Here is a 19192-nt window from a genome sequence, read left to right as displayed (position 1 = left end):
TACTGGTGATGGCCTCCTCTAAACCATCCCAATCTTCATACACTTTATCATCAGATTCTCCTGCACTGTTTGTGGAAGTGTGAGCACTGTTGGTTGGATATCTATTGCCATGTGTGGAGGTAGATGGCATGTTGGTGGCGTTGGCATGTTCTAGGCCTACAGTATGTGTTATTTTAAGAGATGCCTTTGAACACAACCACATGTACAAGAAGGTTCTCTGACAACCCTTCGCACAGCACCTGAAGTAAATTGAAGAACCATTCACACCATTCAGGCTTCTTAGGTGTTTAAAAAATATCTCGCTGTCTCCCGGAATCATCTGTTTGCACTTGAAACAAGTTAAGCACATTGTGCAAAGTACAAATACAGCAAGTAGAAACGTTGTAGAAACATTTTAATACATTATTTGCCCGAATACATGTGTGAATTTAATTATATGACCAAATCTGGGATTAAGGAGGAGACTCTTGATCTGTCTCCACTATTTCAAATTGATAGCACAAGACAACACAACAATATAGCATAACATAGTCCTTAGAAAACAAAGAAAACACTGGAACAATACTTAGAGTACAGGACAGTAGCCTTTATCAATGGGAAATCGTTAGACTTACCTTCAAATGTCACTATTAGAGAACTAAGGATCCACTCTGTCAGCTTCTCCCTCACAAATGCATCCATTGGATAGCTAACCAGACTGATGATTACAGCTAAAACAAAAGAGAACACAAATCAGTGTTATTGGCAAATGTGTGATGACAGGACAAGGAATTACTATTAGCTACTAACCCTATTCCTATGCTTAAGGTTGTGGTTGGGGCTAAAGTCAGGGTTGAACTGAGGTTTAGACATTACGCTAGGGTTAGAGTTGGGGTCCCCTGACCCTGTCCCTAACTTAACCCCTGATGCTCATCCTAGCTTCTTGTCCGCCCCTCCTAACCCTCCCCTCCCTACATATAGATAGATTGATAGATAGATAGTAAATTAAGCAGGTTGTTTAGCGAGATAACCTTTATCTTATTGCCAAACTTTTGCTAGCTTGTTAATTAAATGTAATACTTGAAAGCAGCTCTTCCATCACAGTTATTTGAAATAACAATACTAGATATGCTATCTGAACAAGGTAACTAGCTAAACATTTAGCTAATAGTGACAATACTGTCTTGCTTGTGTGTCACTGTCCCCCACTGGTCTTCCCCAGCTGAACAGAGTAAAACAACCGTTGAAAAGGTCAGAAGCCAAAATGTTACATTTCGTTCATGGGCCAACCCAACTTAAACCAAAATCATTGGGTTATTTCTAAAACAACCCAACAAGCAGAAAATAACCCAACAAAACCACCCAACAGCTGTAACCCATCTATTTGGTTGTGAAAATAACTCAATATTTTTTAATGTGTAGATCTTCCTACAGTTGAGATTCTTACTGTATTATAATAGCATGCAGATGAATAATATAGCTCAATGCTATTTTCTAAGACGCAGACATAAGTCAGGCGATGGTATCACGACACGTCAGTCAGACGTTCAACAGTAGCTCATTCAGCTCATTATTGGCTCTTTTCACCTGTGATAAGAGTGGTGATATTAGTTTAAATGTCAAACCGTTCGGAAGCTACAGACATTTTTGTGAGGAGACCGATTTCCGGGATTGTCTCCTGTTCTGACAAATGATGCAGCTCTGCCACTTTCCACCACAGATGTTGAAGGCCAACATGTGGTGGACTGAGAAAGAAATTACGGATTTTAACGTTTTTTTTACATTACACATGGGTGTGTCAATCAACTCTTAAGGATTAAAGGAGTGGAGGAATGGAGGGAGAAAGAGGCGGAGGAGATCTAAGAGCGAGGGAGGAAGAGGGTGAGCTTGAGTATGTATAGCAGTTTGTATTTATACATTAATGATGTGTGCCCATTGATTCTTGAGGTATATAACTGCTAAAACATTTTTTTATTTTTTTTATTTCACCTTTATTTAACTAGGTAGGCAAGTTGAGAACAAGTTCTCATTTACAATTGCGACCTGGCTAAGATAAAGCAAAGCAGTTCGACACACAACAACACAGAGTTACACATGGAGTAAAACAAACATACAGTCAATAATGCAGTAGAAAAATAAGTCTATCTACAATGTGAGCAAATGAGGTGAGATAAGGGAGGTAAAGGCAAAAAAAGGCTATGGTGGCGAAGTAAATACAATATAGCAAGTAAAACACTGGAAAGGTAGATTTGCAGTGGAAGAATGTGCAAAGTGGAAATAGAAATAATGGGGTGCAAAAAGGAGCAAAATAAATAAAGAAATACAGTAGGGGAAGCGGTAGTTGTTTGGGCTAAATTATAGATGGGCTATGTACAGGTGCAGTAATCTGTGAGCTGCTCTGACAGCTAGTGCTTAAAGCTAGTGAGGGAGATAAGTGTTTTCAGTTTTTTGTAATTCGTTCCAGTCATTGACAGCAGAGAACTGGAAGGAGAGGCGGCCAAAGGGGGAATTGGCTTCAGGGGTGACCAGAGAGATATACCTGCTGGAGCGTGGGTGATGCTATGGTGACCAGCGAGCTGAGATAAGGGGGGACTTTACTTAGCAGAGTCTTGTAGATGACCTGGAACCAGTGGGTTTGGCGACGAGTATGAAGCGAGGGCCAGCCAACGAGAGCGTACAGGTCACAGTGGTGGGTAGAATATGGGGCTTTGGTGACAAAACGGATGGCACTGTGATAGACTGCATCCAATTTATTGAGTAGGGTATTGGAGGCTATTTTGTAAATGACATCGCCGAAGTCGAGGATCGGTAGGATGGTCAGTTTTACGAGGGTATGTTTGGCAGCATGAGTGAAGGATGCTTTGTTGCGAAATAGGAAGCCAATTCTAGATTTAACTTTGGATTGAAGATGTTTGATATGAGTCTGGAAGGAGAGTTTACGGTATAACCAGACACTTAGAATATGTGGACAACTACAAATACCTAAGTCAAAACCGTCCAGAGTAGTGATGCTGGATGGGTGGGCAGATGCAGGCAGTGATCGGTTGAAGAGCATGCATTCAGTTTTACTTGTATTTAAGAGCAGTTGGAGGCCACGGAAGAAGATTTGTATGGCATTGAAGCTCGTCTGGAGGGTTGTTAACACAGTGTCAAAGAAGGGCCAAAAGTATACAGAATGGTGTTGTCTGCGTAGAGGTGGATCAAAGACTCACCAGCAGCAAGAGCGACATCATTGATGTATACAGAGAAGAGAGTCAGCCCAATAATTTAACCCTGTGGCACCCCCATAGAGACTGCCAGAGGCCAGGACAACAGGCCCTCCAATTTGACACACTGAACTCTATCAGAGAAGTAGTTGGTAAACCAGGTGAGGCAATCATTTGAGAAACCAAGGCTATCGAGTCTGCCGATGAGGATGTGGTGATTGACAGAGTCGAAAGCCTTGGCCAGTATTGTTTCTTATCGATGGTGGTTAAGATATCGTTTAGGACCTTGAGTGTGGCTGAGGTGCACCCGTGACCAGCTCTGAAACCAGATGGCATAGCGGATAAGGTGTGGTGGGATTCGAAATGGTCGGTATCTGTTTGTTCACTTGGCTTTCAAAGACCTTCAAAGGCACGGTAGGATAGATATAGGTCTGTAGCAGTTTGGGCCAAGCGTGTGTCCCCCCCCCCCCCTTGAAGAGGGGGACGACCGCAGCTGCTTTCCAATCTTTGGGAATCTCAGATGACACAAAAGAGAGTTTGAACAGGCTAGTAATAGGGGTTGCAACAATTTCTGCAGATAATTTTAGAAAGAAAGGGTCCAGATTGTCTAGCCTGGCTTATTTATAGGGTCGAGATTTTGCAGCTCTTTCAGAACATCAGCTGACTGGATTTGGGAGAAGGAGAAATGGGGAAGGGCGAGTTGCTGTGGGGGGTGCAGTGCTGTTGGCCGGAGTAGAGGTAGCCAGGTGGAAAGCATGGCCAGAAAAATGCTTACTGAAATTCTCAATTATAGTGGATTTATCGGTGGTGACAGAGTTTCCTATCCTCAGTGCAGTGGGCAGCTGGGAGGAGGTGTTCTTATTCGCCATGGACTTTACAGTGTCCCAGAACTTTTTTGAGTTTGTGTTGCAGGAAGCAAATTTCTGTTTGAAAAAGCTTGCCTTGGCTTTTCTAACTGCCTGTGTATATTGGTTTCTAACTTCCCTGAAAAGGGGCTGTTCGATGCTAATGCAGAACGCCATAGGATGTGTTTGTGTTGGTTAAGTGCAGTCAGGTCTCGAGAGAACCAAGGGCAATATCTGTTCATGGTTCTAAATTTCTTGAATGGGGCATGCTTATTTAAGATGGTGAGGAAGGCATTTTTTTTTAAATAACCAGGCATCCTCTACTGACGGAATGAGGTCAATATACTTCCAGGATGCCCGGCCAGGTCGATTAGAAAGGCCTGCCCGCTGAAGTGTTTCAGGGAGCGTTTGACAGTGATGAATGGAGGTCGCTTGACCGCTGACCCATTACGGATACAGGCAATGAGGCAGTGATCGCTGAGATCTTGGTTGAAAACAGCAGAGGTGTATTTAGAGGGTGCCCGTGTTTAAGGCTTTGGGGTGGTACCTGGTAGGTTCATTTATAATTTGTGTGAGATTGAGGGCATCAAGCTTCGGTTGTAGGAAAGCTGGGATATTTTAGGGCTGGAATCCCGTTAACGGGATGATATGACAACAGCCAGTGAAAGTGCAGGGCGCCAAATTCAAAACAACAGAAATCTCATGATTAAAATTCCTCAAACATACATGTATCTTATACAGTTTTAAAGGTAATCTTGTTGTTAAACTTCTTGTGACTCTCAAACCCGGATTCGGGAGTGTAATCATAGCCTCAAACTAATTAGCATAACGCAGCGGACATAAATCTTCCTATTCATGAAAATCACAAATTAAATATATTGAGACACAGCTTAGCCTTTTGTTAATCACACTGTCATCTCAGATTTTCAAAATATGCTTTACAGCCAACGCTAGACAAGCATTTGTGTAAGTTTATCATGGCATAATGCTATGCTAGGCTCTGCTGGCTGCAGGCAACATTTTCACGAAAATAAGAAAAGCAATCAAATTAAATAATTTACCTTTGAAGAACTTCGGATGTTTTAACTCAGGAGACTCCCAGTTAGATAGCAAATGTTTCTTTTTTCCAAAAATATTATTTTTGTAGGCGAAATAGCTCCCGTTTGTTCGTCACGTTTGGCTGAGAAGTCGACCGGAAAATGCTGTCACTACAACCCCAAACTTTTTTCAAAATTAGCTCCATAATATCGACAGAAACATGGCAAACGTTGTTTAGAATCAATCATCAAGGTGTTTTTCAAATATCTATTCGATAATATATCCGTCGGGACAATTGGTTTTTCATAAGAAGTGATTGGAAAAATGGCTAACTCAGTACTTTACGCAAGATTTTCTGCGGGAGCCATCATGTGACCACGGCTATTCTTCAACATGAATGCGTAAAAATATGTCACAATGCTGTAGACACCTTGGGGAATACGTAGAAAGCATCAACTCATTCGTAGCACATTCACAGCCATATAAGGAGTCATTGGCATGAAGCGGTTTCAAAAAATGCGTCACTTCCTGGTTGGATTTTTATCTGGGTTTCGCCTGTAACCTCAGTTCTGTTGCACTCACAGACAATATCTTTGCAGTTTTGGAAACGTCAGAGTGTTTTCTATTCAAAGCTGTCAATTATATGCATAGCATGTTGTCGTGACAAAATATCCCGTTTAAAACGGGAACGTTTTTACCCAAAAATTAAAATACTGCCCCCTAGTTGCAAAAGGTTAATCCCACCACAGTGTCCGATTTCAAATAGGATTTACAGCGAAAGCACCACAAACGATTATGTTAGGTCACCACCAAGCCACAGAAAATTCACCAATTTTTCCAGCCAAAGAGAGGAGACACAAAAAGCACAAATAGAGATAAAATGAATCACTAACCTTTCATGATCTTCATCAGATGACACTTCTAGGACTTCATGTACATGAATGTTTGTTTTGTTGTTTGTTTGTGTGTTTTGTTTGATTTTTGTATGTTTTCTTAGATTTTTTAAAATTTTACCTTTATTTAACCAGGCAAGTCAGTTAAGAACAAATTCTTATTTTCAATGACGGCCTAGTGGGTTAACTGCCCGTTCAGGGGCAGAACGACAGATTTGTACCTTGTCAGCTCAGGGGTTTGAACTCGCAACCTTCCGGTTACTAGTCCAACGCTCTAACCACTAGTAACCCTGCCGCCCCCAAAGTTAATATAAAAAAATCTGAGTTTACATTGGCGTGTTACGTTCACTAGTCCCAAAAACATCCAGTGAAATTGCATAGCCACATCGGTTCAACAGAAATAGATGAATATGAATATACAAGTTATACGCATGGAATTATTGAACTCTCCTTAATGCAACCGCTGTGTCATATTTCAAAAAAACTTTACGGAAATAGCAAACCATGCAATAATCTGAGATGGCGCTTAGAAAATAAATAAAATGTTCCGCGATGTTGTAGTCAAAAGAAACCAGAAATCACATTATAAATATTTCCTTACCTTTGATGATCTTCATCAGAATGCACTCCCAGGAATCCTAGTTACTAAATGCTTGATTTGTTCAATAATGTCCATTATTTATGTCTATTATGGTTAAAGAAGTCATCAAAAGAGAGCACCTAGGGAATAGGAGTGGAGCTAGGCCCTGCAGGGCCTGGATTCACCTCTACATCACAAGAGGAACAGAGGAGGAGTAGGATAAGGGTACGGCTAAAAGCTGTGAGAATTGGTCATCTAGGACGTCCGGAACAGAGAGTAAAAGGAGCAGGTTTCTGGGGGCGATAAAATAGCTTCAAGGTATAATGTACAGAAAAAGGTATGGTAGGATGTGAATACAGTGGAGGTAAACCTAAGCATTGAGTGATGATGAGAGAGATATTGTCTCTAGAAACATAATTGAAACCAGGTAATGTCATCGCATGTGTGGGTGGTGGAACTGAAAGGTTGGATAAGGTATTATGAGCAGGGCTAGAGGCTCTACAGTGAAATTATCCAATAAACACTAACCAGAACAGCAATGGACAAGGCATATTGACATTAAGGAGAGGCATGTTCAGCCAAGTGATCATAAGGGTCCAGTGAGTAGTGAGGTTGGTTGGGGTCACGGCGATTCAGACAGCTAGCCGGGCCATGGGTAGCAAGCTGGCAGAGGATGGAGGTCTGTTTTTAGCCACCTCGTGCTTTTCCATCGGTAGATTAGTGGGGTTCCATGTGGTAGAGGGGACCAATCCAATCGGCAAAATAGATATAGTGACCCAAGAAAATTGTCCGATAGACCTATTCAGATAGCAGCCAATAAGGCCGCTAACTATTAGCAGGCCGCAGATGGGCATTCAGGTTACGTCGTGACGGAGGGGCCAGTTGGATAACTCCCTCGGGCAGATAACGTCGCTAGTCTAGTCGTGAAGGCCCGGTGGGGCTTCGCATCGGCAGTAAAATGGTTCCAGATAGGTGATTGTAGCCCAGGAGTGGCTGATGGAACTCTTCAGCTGGCTGGCTCCGGAATAATTGATGTTTGCTCCGGGACCGACGTAAGCCAATAGTCACTCGGATAGCAGCTGCAAGATCCAGGTGTAAATGTCCAGAGCTTGCGGTAGAAATCCGGGGTTATGGAGAGAAAATAGGTCCGGTATGCTCTGGTCTGAGTCGCCTTGTACAAAACTGGCAATAGCTTTTCGAGCTAAAGGATAGCTGATGACCGTCAACCGTGGTTAGCTTAATACTAATGTTCTGGCTAGCTTCTGGCTTGCTTCTGTTGTGGATTTCAGATTTGAGGTGAAAGTACTTTTTTTCTTAAATTGGTGAGGTGGGTTGCAGGAGAGTGTTTTGAATTTGAGTTTTTAGAAAAAAATATATATAAAAAGATATTTGAAGAAAATATGTACATATATACACAGGACACGACAAGATGACGACTGCTATGCCATCTTGGAATCTATCATAAATGCCTCATGAGCTTAGTTCAACTGTTGTACCCCATCAGAACCGTAGTTCAACTGTCGTACCCCATCAGAACCGTAGTTCAACTGTCGTACTCCATCAGAACCGTAGTTCAACTGTTGTACCCCATCAGACCCGTAGTTCATCTGTTGTACCCCATCAGAACTGTAGTTCAACTGTCGTACACCATCAGAACCGTAGTTCAACTGTCGTACCCCCTCAGATCCGTAGTTCAACTGTCGTACCCCAGCTTGTTTTTGTCCAATGTTTATTAAATATGGATGGTCAGTCCTTGCATCCATAAATCTGTCTATGATTTTGAGAGTAGTTACATTTATCCATCCCTCAGCTTTTTACCGAAACAGGGAAAAACATTTTGTTCTTGTTTCTATTGTGAATGCTGCTTTAAGGGTAAGTCTAATGAGACTGTATGACGGATGACAGGGCTTCCAATGGAGTACTATTACTCTCTCTTTTAGTGAGTGGACATAAAGAGAGCTGTTGAGTCCAAGTGTGGAGAACCAGAGAGAGGGCTCAGGAGAGTGAGGATGGGCTGGGTGCTGGGTGGCTGAGGAGGAAGCCAGGGTGTGAGGGACTTAGGAAGGGAGGGGGACCTGAGGTGGAGCTGGTGTGTCGGTGGAGGGTGTCTAGGTGGGCAGTCCATCAAGCCTCCCTATCTGGTGACAGCCTAGGCCCCTAGCCCTGCTCCCTGCCTGGTGTTGCCAGTCCCTTTAATTTCCTCCACGGGGATAAATCAGTTGTTTATGGACCTGGTGGAGCCTGGCAGAGGAGAGAGAGCAGGGCTGAGCCTCAGATGGATTATCAATGAACCATATAACTCAGGATCAGGCAGGGCAGGACACAGCTCCCTGAGGGATGAATGATCACAGACACGACAGGCAGGGGTACAGGGAGACGACAGGCAGGATGGGTGGCCTAACAAATGTCCCCCATACTGACACTGCCCCCAGCCATCCCTCATCGCCCTCATTGCACTGGACCTTGAGATCTTTCTCTCTTCTTACTTCTAGCTATCTTCTCTCCTCCCTCCTTTCCCTCCCTTAGTTTCCTCTCACCACCCTCTCCTGTTATCGTGTTGATGGCTTTAGTGACTCCCTTCCACCACCTCTACCATCACCCCATAATAATATCCTTCAACGTGACAGGGAGGTTGTTATGGTGATGGATGCTGTAGGGACTGACCCTCCTTGGCCTGCCCCTGTCTCACCAGAGATTTGCGACCATAGACAGGTGCTACAGGAAGCAACTCTAACCAGAGACGGACAAAGATGATACACACCCACTCACCCAGCCATTGTATTCATATTTAGTAATTTGCATGCAAACACAAACTCTTGCAAACAGGGAAGTTTAGACTATTGCACAAACTTGATACAAAAGATGCCTAGACACAAAACATCTCAAGATAAAAGACAAAACTCAGACAGTCTATCAACAAACAAATGACATTGATGTCTTGCTTCACTCTTTTATCTGCACCATTAATTAGGAAATTAAGTGTTGTGTCTTCTAATAACATAATTATGGCCATTGATGCCCACAAAGATTTCAGAGTAAAGTATTATTTACCTTAGTTTTTTGCCAACACAAAAAGGTGTTAAATATGTGTCATCATTCCTGGAGAAACACACACTCTCTCTCATGCACACACGCACACACATGCACACATACACACACAGAAAAAACAAGCAACATCCTGCATCCTGTGTCCTGGTGAGTCAGTACTTGCAACAGCCAATTAGACCTCAACGACTCAACTTCAAACATACAGCTCAGTCTTGGATACCTATACACCGTGAATTGAGTCAGAGAAAGAGAGGGAGGGAGCAAGGAAGACAGGGAAGGAGGGATGAAGGGAGGGAGGGAACTGGAGGAAAAGAGAAGGGAGAGGGAGAGAGAGTGAAGGAGAGAGGGACATAGAGAGAGGAGAGATGGGGAGGCGGAGCGTGAAGGAGAGAGAGAGAGAGAGAGAGAAACAGGGATGGAGAGTGAAGGAGAGAAATTGGTGGAGACATGAGATATGTAGGACGGAGAGAGGGAGGAGAGAAGATTAGAGCTGGGAGATGGAGAGGGAGAGAAAAAGGGACGGGATTTAAGATCACTAGAGCCCTGTGCTCTTTGTGCCCAGATGTCTGAGACTCCCAAAGCTTACTCTAATTTAGTTTCTCCACCCTCTGCATAGCCCTATCTCCAACTCCCCTTCTCTGTTTTTTTCTTCCAAGCCCCTCTGATTTTGAGATGTGTATAGAGAGGTGCATTTAGATGATACCCTCCCCTTTCCCATCCCTACAAGTGTGTGTGTGCGAGCGTGTGTGTCTTTGTGTGTATGTATGAGACAGTCGGGGTTGGCGCTGAATGAAAACGTATCACCCAGTGTAAGCTCTGGCCTGTGTGCGTACGTGTGTGTGTGTCTTGCTCTTGTGTGTATATTGTTCCTGCGCCTATGTGTGTGTGTGTGTAAGCCGGCGAGATACAGGCATTAGCAGAGATGAGCCCATAATAGAGGAGGCTGTAAGTGAAGTCTTTAAGAAAGTGAGAGGATTAATCTGAGGGAAATGAGGCTACTGTCTGCTCCTTATGGAATGGGGTTGGAGCGAGAGAGGATGGGGGATTAGTGAACTCCTAAACATTCTGGGCCTTTCTTCAGCCAGAAGGACATATCTTTAGAAAGGTTTGAAGAGGGAGTGCTTGTTAGAGACAGTACGAATGGAGAGACGGAGGTCATGTCACAGAAAGCCTAATGCTGTCCATCAGTGTACAGAGAGGAGATGTGGATATTCCTAGTGTGAATACGTAGGTTAAATACGTATGTATATCCAGTAGTGGAAAAAGTACCCAATTTTTATACTTGGGTAAAAGTAAAGATACCTTCAAAGAAAATTATTAAAGTAAAAGTGAAAGTCACCCAGTAAAATCCTACTTGAGTAGAAATTTGGTTTGAAATGTACTTAAGTATCTAAAGTAAAAGTATGAATCATTAAACATTTCTTATATTAAACAAACCAGACAACTTGATTTTCTTGATTTTTTAATTTACAGATAGCCAGGAGTACAGTTCAACACTCAGACATAATTTACAAGCAAAGCCTTTGTGTTTAGTGATTCTGCTTGATCAGAGGCAGTAGGGATGACCAGGCATGTTCTCTTGATAAGGATGTGAATTAGACAATTTTCCTGTCCTGCTAAACAATCTAAATGTAACGAGTACTTTTTGGTGTCGTGTAACGAGTACTTTTTGGAAAATTGAAGGGGTAAAAAGTACAATATTTTATTCAGGAATGTAGTGGAGTAAAAGTTGTCAAAAATAGAAAGACTTTTGTTTGGTTTGTAATAGTCAGCCATTTTAGTAATATTCCTGGTTTGGGTTCCCTCCCTCTTGGAGGAGCTTTAGGGAGCTGTGTATGATTTGTGTTAAGTTAAAAGTCATTGACATCACCTGGAAGTTTCTTGAAAGTTGGGTATGAGAAGTGGGAATCCTATCTGGACTAAAGGATTGTTTTTTATTATTTTAAAGAGGATAGTGATCTAGCCAACTTGAATAGGACTGAACGGGAAGGGTTCCCTAACTCATTGGGGTCAATGCCATTGTGCATAGTACTGATAAAGGGTACTGACAGAAATAGTGAAAAGTACAGTAAAACATCTTACCTCAATGTCTGCAATGAACTTCTGATCATTGAGTGCTCCTTTTTCTTTTTTTTTCTGGAAAAAGTCACAATGTATTGGTGTGGCAGGTAGCCTAGTGGTTAGAGCATTGAACTAGTAACCAAAAGGTTGCAAGATCAAATCCCCGAGCTGACAAGGTAAACATCTCTCGTTCTGCCCCTGAACAAGGCAGTTAACCCACTGTTCCTAGGCTGTCATTGAAAATAAGAATCTGTTCTTAACTGACTTGCCTGGTTAAAGAAAGATAAAACTATCTGAAGGGAATTGAGGTTTGATGGTTTTGTGGATTTCAAAGTCCCTTTTTATCAATCTGGTGAGAAATGTATCAGGGTACTCTCACATTGCACTGTATAACATCATACTCTATTTTGGTTCGCTGAGTCAAACTCACCCTAATCTCTTCCTTTGATTCTCTTCCTCCATCTGCCTGTCTCTCAGAGCACTTGTGGAAGAGTTTGCAGTAGCGTTGTGATGTGTTGGCTTGGCAAGAGGCACGGGCCTCAGGAGAGGGAGGGGTGTTAAATTGGTGTTGAACTATTTATCAGGTCCAAGCGGACTTTCATTACTTCATTAACATCAGGAACAAACATCAGTACTGGAAGTCCAACAGGAGACCCAGCACCACTATCTACAGTCAGGGAGGGCACGCACTGGAGCAGCAAGTACTGGAGCCTTAGCCACTACAAAGTTATTTTTGCTTCGAAGTTGATTGAAGTGTATTCTGTCTTGTCGCTGCTCAGTTTGGCTCTTTTCCAGTGATGTGTTAACATGCTCGCTCCTGCTTCTTGGTTCTTGTCCAAAACAGAGGGACTGCTAGTTAGGCCTGGCACACATCACAGATGACACTCTGATCACTCTGACTATATTAGCAGTTGTGACATGCCAGCACATATGAGAATGTCTGAGACAGGAGGGACATTAGGACTGGACTATTCTACTATCTCTGGTCTCTTTCTGGCCAATGGCAATCTCTGTCAGAGTAGGGAAACAAGCTGCAGGGTTACTGATGCATCTTCTCTCTGTTTCAGCACCTACGGAATCGCCATTGAGACCCAGTCTTGGTGAGTGCGTTTTTTCTTGCATGTTTATATGCTATCAACTCAATCTTCTGTGGTCATACCAACATCAACAACTTTGTTATTAATATTGGACCCTTCCCTGTCATGTTTTTCTATCGCCCAACCTTGGTTTTTGTTTGTTCTGTGTGTAGCTGAGATCCATGGGAACCATGTGGTGCTCCGTGATGACTTTGACTCCAACCTGCAGGGAGAGCTGGACCCCAGAATTTGGTAGGTTACATCAATCAATTCATCAATCAATCAAATGCATTTTATAAAGTCCTTTTTTTGTCAGCAGTTGTCACAAAAATGATTACTAAAGCATACTTTTTGTGTCATTTTGTCACACTGTGCAATTGAAGAAGACAAAAATGTGTTACAAAAACTACAGTAAGGCATTTTATTCATATCTAAACCTGCATAAATTATCTTCTAATGCACTCTCTTCATCCATCTCTTTATCTTGCTCCCCCCAGGTCAGAGTGTAGTAACTGTGAGGTAGGAGAGCAGTGTGGGGTTCTGATGCATGGCAGAGCTGTCACCTTCTGTGAGCCCTTCAGAGAGAGAGAACTGGTAACTATGACCGCAATACAACCACAAACTCATCCACTCCTTTATCCATAATTACAACCACACTATGACCTCAACCACCTAGTTTTTCACAACCATAGTGGGAACCACAACCACACTATTAATGAACACAACCACATAATACTACAACCTACAACATATCAGATCATACCAGAACCACAAAGACACTAGAATGCTTCCACGTATCTGATAATAATCATGTTAACTGACACTATTTCCCTGTTGCACCATATGAGAGACGGCGAACGGCTGTGTTTAGTGTGTCTTGATTCTATTTGCTTACTCTGATAATAAGCTTTTACAGAGTATCTGTCAGCCTTCCAAGTATTTCATGCAGCTGCCTGGCACTAGTTCAGTCAAGAGCAGTACACACAATGATGCATTCCCCACACAGAACACACACACACAGAGCACACACACAGAGAACACACAAACACACACTGACGAAAGCCCTTGAATCCTTAGCTCCATCTAGGAATTGTATTGAGATTAGATATATGTAGCCCCATTTCCCAGCTATTAAGAACACTTAAAGCCCCACTGCCTTTATCCTCTAACCTGTGATATATGTACCCTCTCTCCTCAAGACCACTGTACCTCTCAACACCACCACAGCCTCTGTCCTGCAGTTTGCTCTTGGTGAGTAAAAAACATAATGTACGCAATCAATCATATCATTTTACAGTGCCGTGAAAAAGTATTTGCCACTTTCAGATTTTCTCTATTTTTGCATATTTTTTATACTGAATTATCAGATCTTCAACCAAAATCTAATATTAGATAAAAGGGAATCTGAGTGAACAAATGACACAACAATTCCATAGTCCTAGCTAGCTGCCTATCAAGCTAGCAGTGTTTCTTGATGGCTTGAACGCATGCCGCAACGCGGTTAGCCATTGTGGCTGGGAATGCGGATTTTCCCGGGTTTGTGGCCATCTAGATCACTGCTGTTTTATATTTTAAATATTCCCTGTGACCTGCCCTGTCTGGAGTAACAACATAACTTACGTTACTAGAAACCATGACCAAGACCAAAGCCAACGGGAGTTCAGTTGAGAACAGTGGTGTCCTCTATCACAGGTGAAGGATCTTTTAAATTAACTAAAAAGTTGTTACAACAACAAAATAATAGCTTCAAGTGTTTTGTCCAAATACTTGTGGATTCAACTAATAAAAGAATGGACGACTTGACCAGAGTGTTCCAGGACCAGAAGAACAGCTTGCAGTTCTCCCAGGATCAGCTGATTGAGTTGAAACAGGAAAATGGCAAGATGACAGGAATCTGTAAGTCATTGAGAGAGGACATCAGTTCTGTGTATGAATCCATGCCAATAATGATGGATAAATCTCAAGGGACAATCAAAGCGGAATAACATGGTTGTGGGCAGAATTGCAGAATCTCCACATGAGACCTGGAAGGAGTCTGAAGACAAAGTGAGGGAAATGATCTCTGAGAAATTGAAGATGGACCACGGGAAGATTCAGGTGGAGTGTGCCCACAAGACTGGAAACTCCACTGTTAAGGCTACGTGGATTGATGAGGAATTGAAAAAACTGTATGTTTGAAAGAGTTGAGGCAAAAGGAGAGGCTAATAAATCTGGATGGGAAAATGATTGTTATCGATCAATAATGACAAACCTCCTGGCATTGACAACTTAGATGGAAAGCTACTGAGAACGGTAAGCAAACTCTATAGCCACTCTTATCTGTCAAATCTTTTAATCTGAGCCTAGAGGAAAGTATTTGTCCTTAGGCCAAAGGTAAAATAAATTAAAAGGCCTGGAGGTAAGCCAAAGTAATTCCGCTACCCAAGAATGGTAAAGCAGTCTTTACTGATTCACAGCAGACCTTCAAGCTTTTTGCCAGCTCTTAGCAAACTGTTGGAAAAAAATATTTTGACCAAACACAATGCTATTTCCCTGTAAACAAATGAACAACAGACTTTCAGCATCCATATAGAGAAGGGCACTCAATATGTATTACACTGACATAAATTACTGATGATTGGTTGAAGAGATGGATAATAATATGACTTTTGGAACTGTTCTGTTAGATTTCAGTGCAGCCATTGAAATCATTGACCATAACCTGTTGTTGAATAAGCGTATGTGTTATGGCTTTTCAACCTCTGCCACGCCGTGGATTGAGAGCTAATCTTATAGATCTCAAAGGGTTTTCTTTAATGGAAGCTTCCCTAAAATCAAATATGCAAAGTGTGGTGTACCGCATGGTAGCCCTCTAGGCCCTCTACGGTTTTCTATTTTTACCAATGACCTGTCACTGGCATTAAACAAAGCATTTGTGTTCATGTATACTGATGATTCAAAAATATACATATCAGTAAACAAAGCTAATGAACAAACTGAAACTAATTTAAACTAAAATCCACTGATGATTAAATGCACTCTCTCCGCATTGTGAATAGGAAAAACCCATATATTCACAAAGAATGAATGACAGGTTGTTTATCCTTTTGCGTGTAGGGGGCAGTATTTTCGTTTTTGGCAAAAAAAACGTACCCATTTGAAACTGCCTATTTCACAGCCCCAGAAACTAGAATATGCATATAATTGTCAGATTAGGATAGAAAACACTCTAAACTTTCCAAAACTGTCAAAATATTGTCTGTGAGTATAATATAACTGATATTGCAGGCAAAAACCTGAGGAAAATCCAATCAGGAAGTGCCTCTTATTTTGAGACCTCTCTGTTCCTATGCATGCCTATCCTCCATTTAAAGGGATATCAACCAGATTCCTTCTATGGTTTCCCTAAGGTGTCAACAGGCCTTAGACATAGTTACAGGCTTTTATTTTGAAAAATGAGCGAGAAGGATCACATTGCGTAAGTGGATAGGTGGGGGCTCTCAGAGTGAGTTTTGCGTAACAGAGTAAAGCGGCCATTGTTTCTCCCAGTCCTATTGAAAAACCTACACTCCAGGTTGATATATTATCGATTTTATATTTTAAAAACAACCTGAGGATTGATTATAAAAAACGTTTGACATGTTTCTGTGGACATTATGGATAATATATGGAATTTTTGTCTGCGTTGTCGTGACCTCTCTTTCCTGTGGATTTCTGAACATAACGCGACAAACAAACAGAGGTATTTGGATATAAAAAATAATCTTTATGGAACAAAAGGAACATTTGTTGTGTAACTGGGAGTCTCGTGAGTGAAAACATCTGAAGATCATCAAAGGTAATTGAATAATTTGATTGCTTTTCTGATTTTCTTGACCTAGCTACTTAATACTTAGTGTACATATTGTTTTGTTATGCTATCGATAAACTTTCACAAACGCTTGGATTGCTTTCGCTGTAAAGCATAATTTCAAAATCTGAGACGACAGGTGGACTAACAAAAGGCTAAACTGTGTTTTGCAATATTGCACTTGTGATTTCATGAATATGAATATCACAAGGAGTAAAATAGGTGTTTTATGTTGTCCTTTGCTGAAGCTTGAATTGTGTGCCGTGTGTATTTGTCTCCTGAGTAAGTTTTCGACACTTAGTGTTTATTGTTTTCCCAATGTTACTGTGATCCTTCTGTTAGTGTTTCTAAGTAAAGTATAATGTATATCCTTAACCACTGATTCCTCGTCTGGTCTCTTCTCTGCACCTGTGTCCAACCTCACCATATCACAGCAAGCTTCTGCCTCAACATGGACCCAGAAGAGATCACCCAGATCCAGAATGCTTAAAACCCAACAAGTAGCACTAATTGGGTGGCAGCAAGAACAACTCTCCCAAATATCAGAGACCCTCCAACAACAGTCCAACTCCTGCCCAGGAGGAGCTAATCCAATGCTCTTTGGTGCTCGAGCTACAGTCCTCCTTGTTCCACACCGATCGGGCAATGATTGCCTACATAATCTCTCTACTCTCAGGCAAGGCACGGGCTTGGGCAACAGCGGTGTGGGAACAGCAGCCACCACCCTGCAGCTAGCCTTCACTGCCAAGCTGCGACGAGAAGCGGTCAGCCGACTGTTCAACATCTGCCAAGGGGCCAGACCAATGGCTGACTTCACCATTGAGTTCCGCATCCTCGCCGCCGAGAGTGGCTGGAATACAGAGGCACTGGTCACTGCTTTCCACCAGCGGTTGTCTAACTTCATCAAGGATGAATTAGCTTCTCGGGAACTGGGAGAGGACCTCGAGTCTCTGATAACGCTGGCAATCAGGATCGACAACCTCCTCCGAGAACGCGTGAGACAGCGCTTTTTTGACACCATCCCAGTATCTAGGTTTCCTGATCACCCCAGTCCCCCCAAATCCAGCATTGAGGAGCCCACAGGAGCGCGACTGGTGCATGCTCGAACGCTGCGGCCTCTACTGCGGAGGTCTTGGCCATCTCCGTGCTACCTGCCCAGAGCTGACGAGAAACCAGGGCTCGCCAGGACAGGGGGCAACCCTGACGAGCTGTGCAGTTACCTCCCGGCTATCCAATCACCATCTGTTACTACCCGCAACCCTCCACTGGGACAACCATTAGAGATCCAGATTCAAGCCTTTGTGGACCCCGGGGCCACTGGTAATTTTATTGATGAAGACTTCATCAGAGAATTACAAATCCCCTGTGTAAACTGTCCCATTCTTCTGCAGATTCAAGCCGTCGATGGACGCCCCTTTGGCTCCGGTCAGCTGGAATATCAGACCAAGCCCGTTCTAATGCAGGTTGGGGTGAACCACTCTGAGACTCTTTGTATTCTGTTGATCAGTGCTCCCGGGAAGCCCCTTACCTAGGGTTCCCCTGGCTAGCGCTGCGCAACCCACTAGTTTCCTGGTCCATGGGACACCTACTAGACTGGGCTAAGGCCTGCCAGACTAAATGTCTAAGACCCCCACCAAGAGCCTAGCCGTGTCCTCCTGCATCCCTTGAAGAATAAGACTTTTTCGCTCTCCCTCCCGAATACTTCAATCTCCAGCAGGCCTTCAGTAAGAGGCAGGCCGTCACCCTTCCCCCTCATCATCCTTACGACTGTGCCATAGAACTCCTACCCAGCGCCTCTGAATCTGAATCAGAGAGATGCAGGGGGCTGCCTTAATCGACATCTACGTCTTCAGTGTCTGAAGGATGGAGGCCTGCGTCCCTGCATCGATTACAGAGGGCTGAACCAGATTGCGATCAATAATCATTACCCCCTACCCCTGGAGTTGTTCCAAGCGGCCCAATTCTTCACCAAACTGGACCTCCGCAACGCTTACAATCTGGTGAGAATCAGGGAGGGAGATGAGTGGAAGACTGCCTTTAACCCCCCAAGTGGCTACTATGAGTATTTAGTCATGACCTTCAGATTATCGAACTCACCGACAGTCTTTCAAGCATTGTTCAATGACACCCTGAGGGATATGTTGAATCTTAGTTTACCTCGACGACATCTTGATCTTCCCCAAGACCCTTCCGGAACACATACTGCACGTTCGCCAAGTCCTGGGATGCCTCCTGCAGAGTCAACTATATGTCAAGATAGAGAAGTGTGAGTTCCACGTATCCCAGGTTTCCTTCCTGTGTCACATTATCTCAACTGCAGGTATTAAATGGAGGCTCAAGTTTTACGTTACCTTAGCTTCATTATTGTACAGTAGTGTAGTCGAGTGCAGCAAGGAAAGAGTCCCCTAATCCGTACAGTAAAATCGTACAGTATTATACAGAGCCCGTATTGCATTTTGTATATTGCTCAAGTGAACAGCAAACCTGGTTTCAAAAAATATAAAGCAACACCTCAAGGCACAACACCTCTCCCCTATTTGACCTAGATAGTTTGTGTGTCTGTATTGATATGTAGTGTCGCGATACGAAACCTTCAGCCCCGCCCCTTAGCCGGCAGCGGGGTGCTAGAGGTGGTTA

General features: G+C 43.0%; 1 protein-coding gene across 5 annotated transcripts in view; it reads left to right on the top strand.

Moving 5' to 3' along the window:
* The window catches only part of LOC118376237 (reelin), a 315561-nt gene that overhangs the window by 157980 nt on the left and 138389 nt on the right, over nt 1-19192 (top strand). For all 5 annotated transcript variants that reach the window (XM_052474627.1, XM_052474628.1, XM_052474630.1 and 2 more), the window contains 4 exons: nt 12718-12750; nt 12900-12978; nt 13224-13320; nt 13926-13977. In XM_052474627.1, coding sequence (XP_052330587.1) covers nt 12718-12750; nt 12900-12978; nt 13224-13320; nt 13926-13977 — 261 coding nt within the window. The remainder of the gene's footprint in view (nt 1-12717; nt 12751-12899; nt 12979-13223; nt 13321-13925; nt 13978-19192) is intronic.

The sequence above is a fragment of the Oncorhynchus keta genome, chromosome 22, assembly GCF_023373465.1.
Source record: "Oncorhynchus keta strain PuntledgeMale-10-30-2019 chromosome 22, Oket_V2, whole genome shotgun sequence".
Classification (NCBI taxonomy): Eukaryota; Metazoa; Chordata; class Actinopteri; order Salmoniformes; family Salmonidae; genus Oncorhynchus; species Oncorhynchus keta.
The sequence above is the reverse complement of the archived record's forward strand: the minus strand, read 5'-3'. Positions and strand labels throughout refer to the sequence as shown.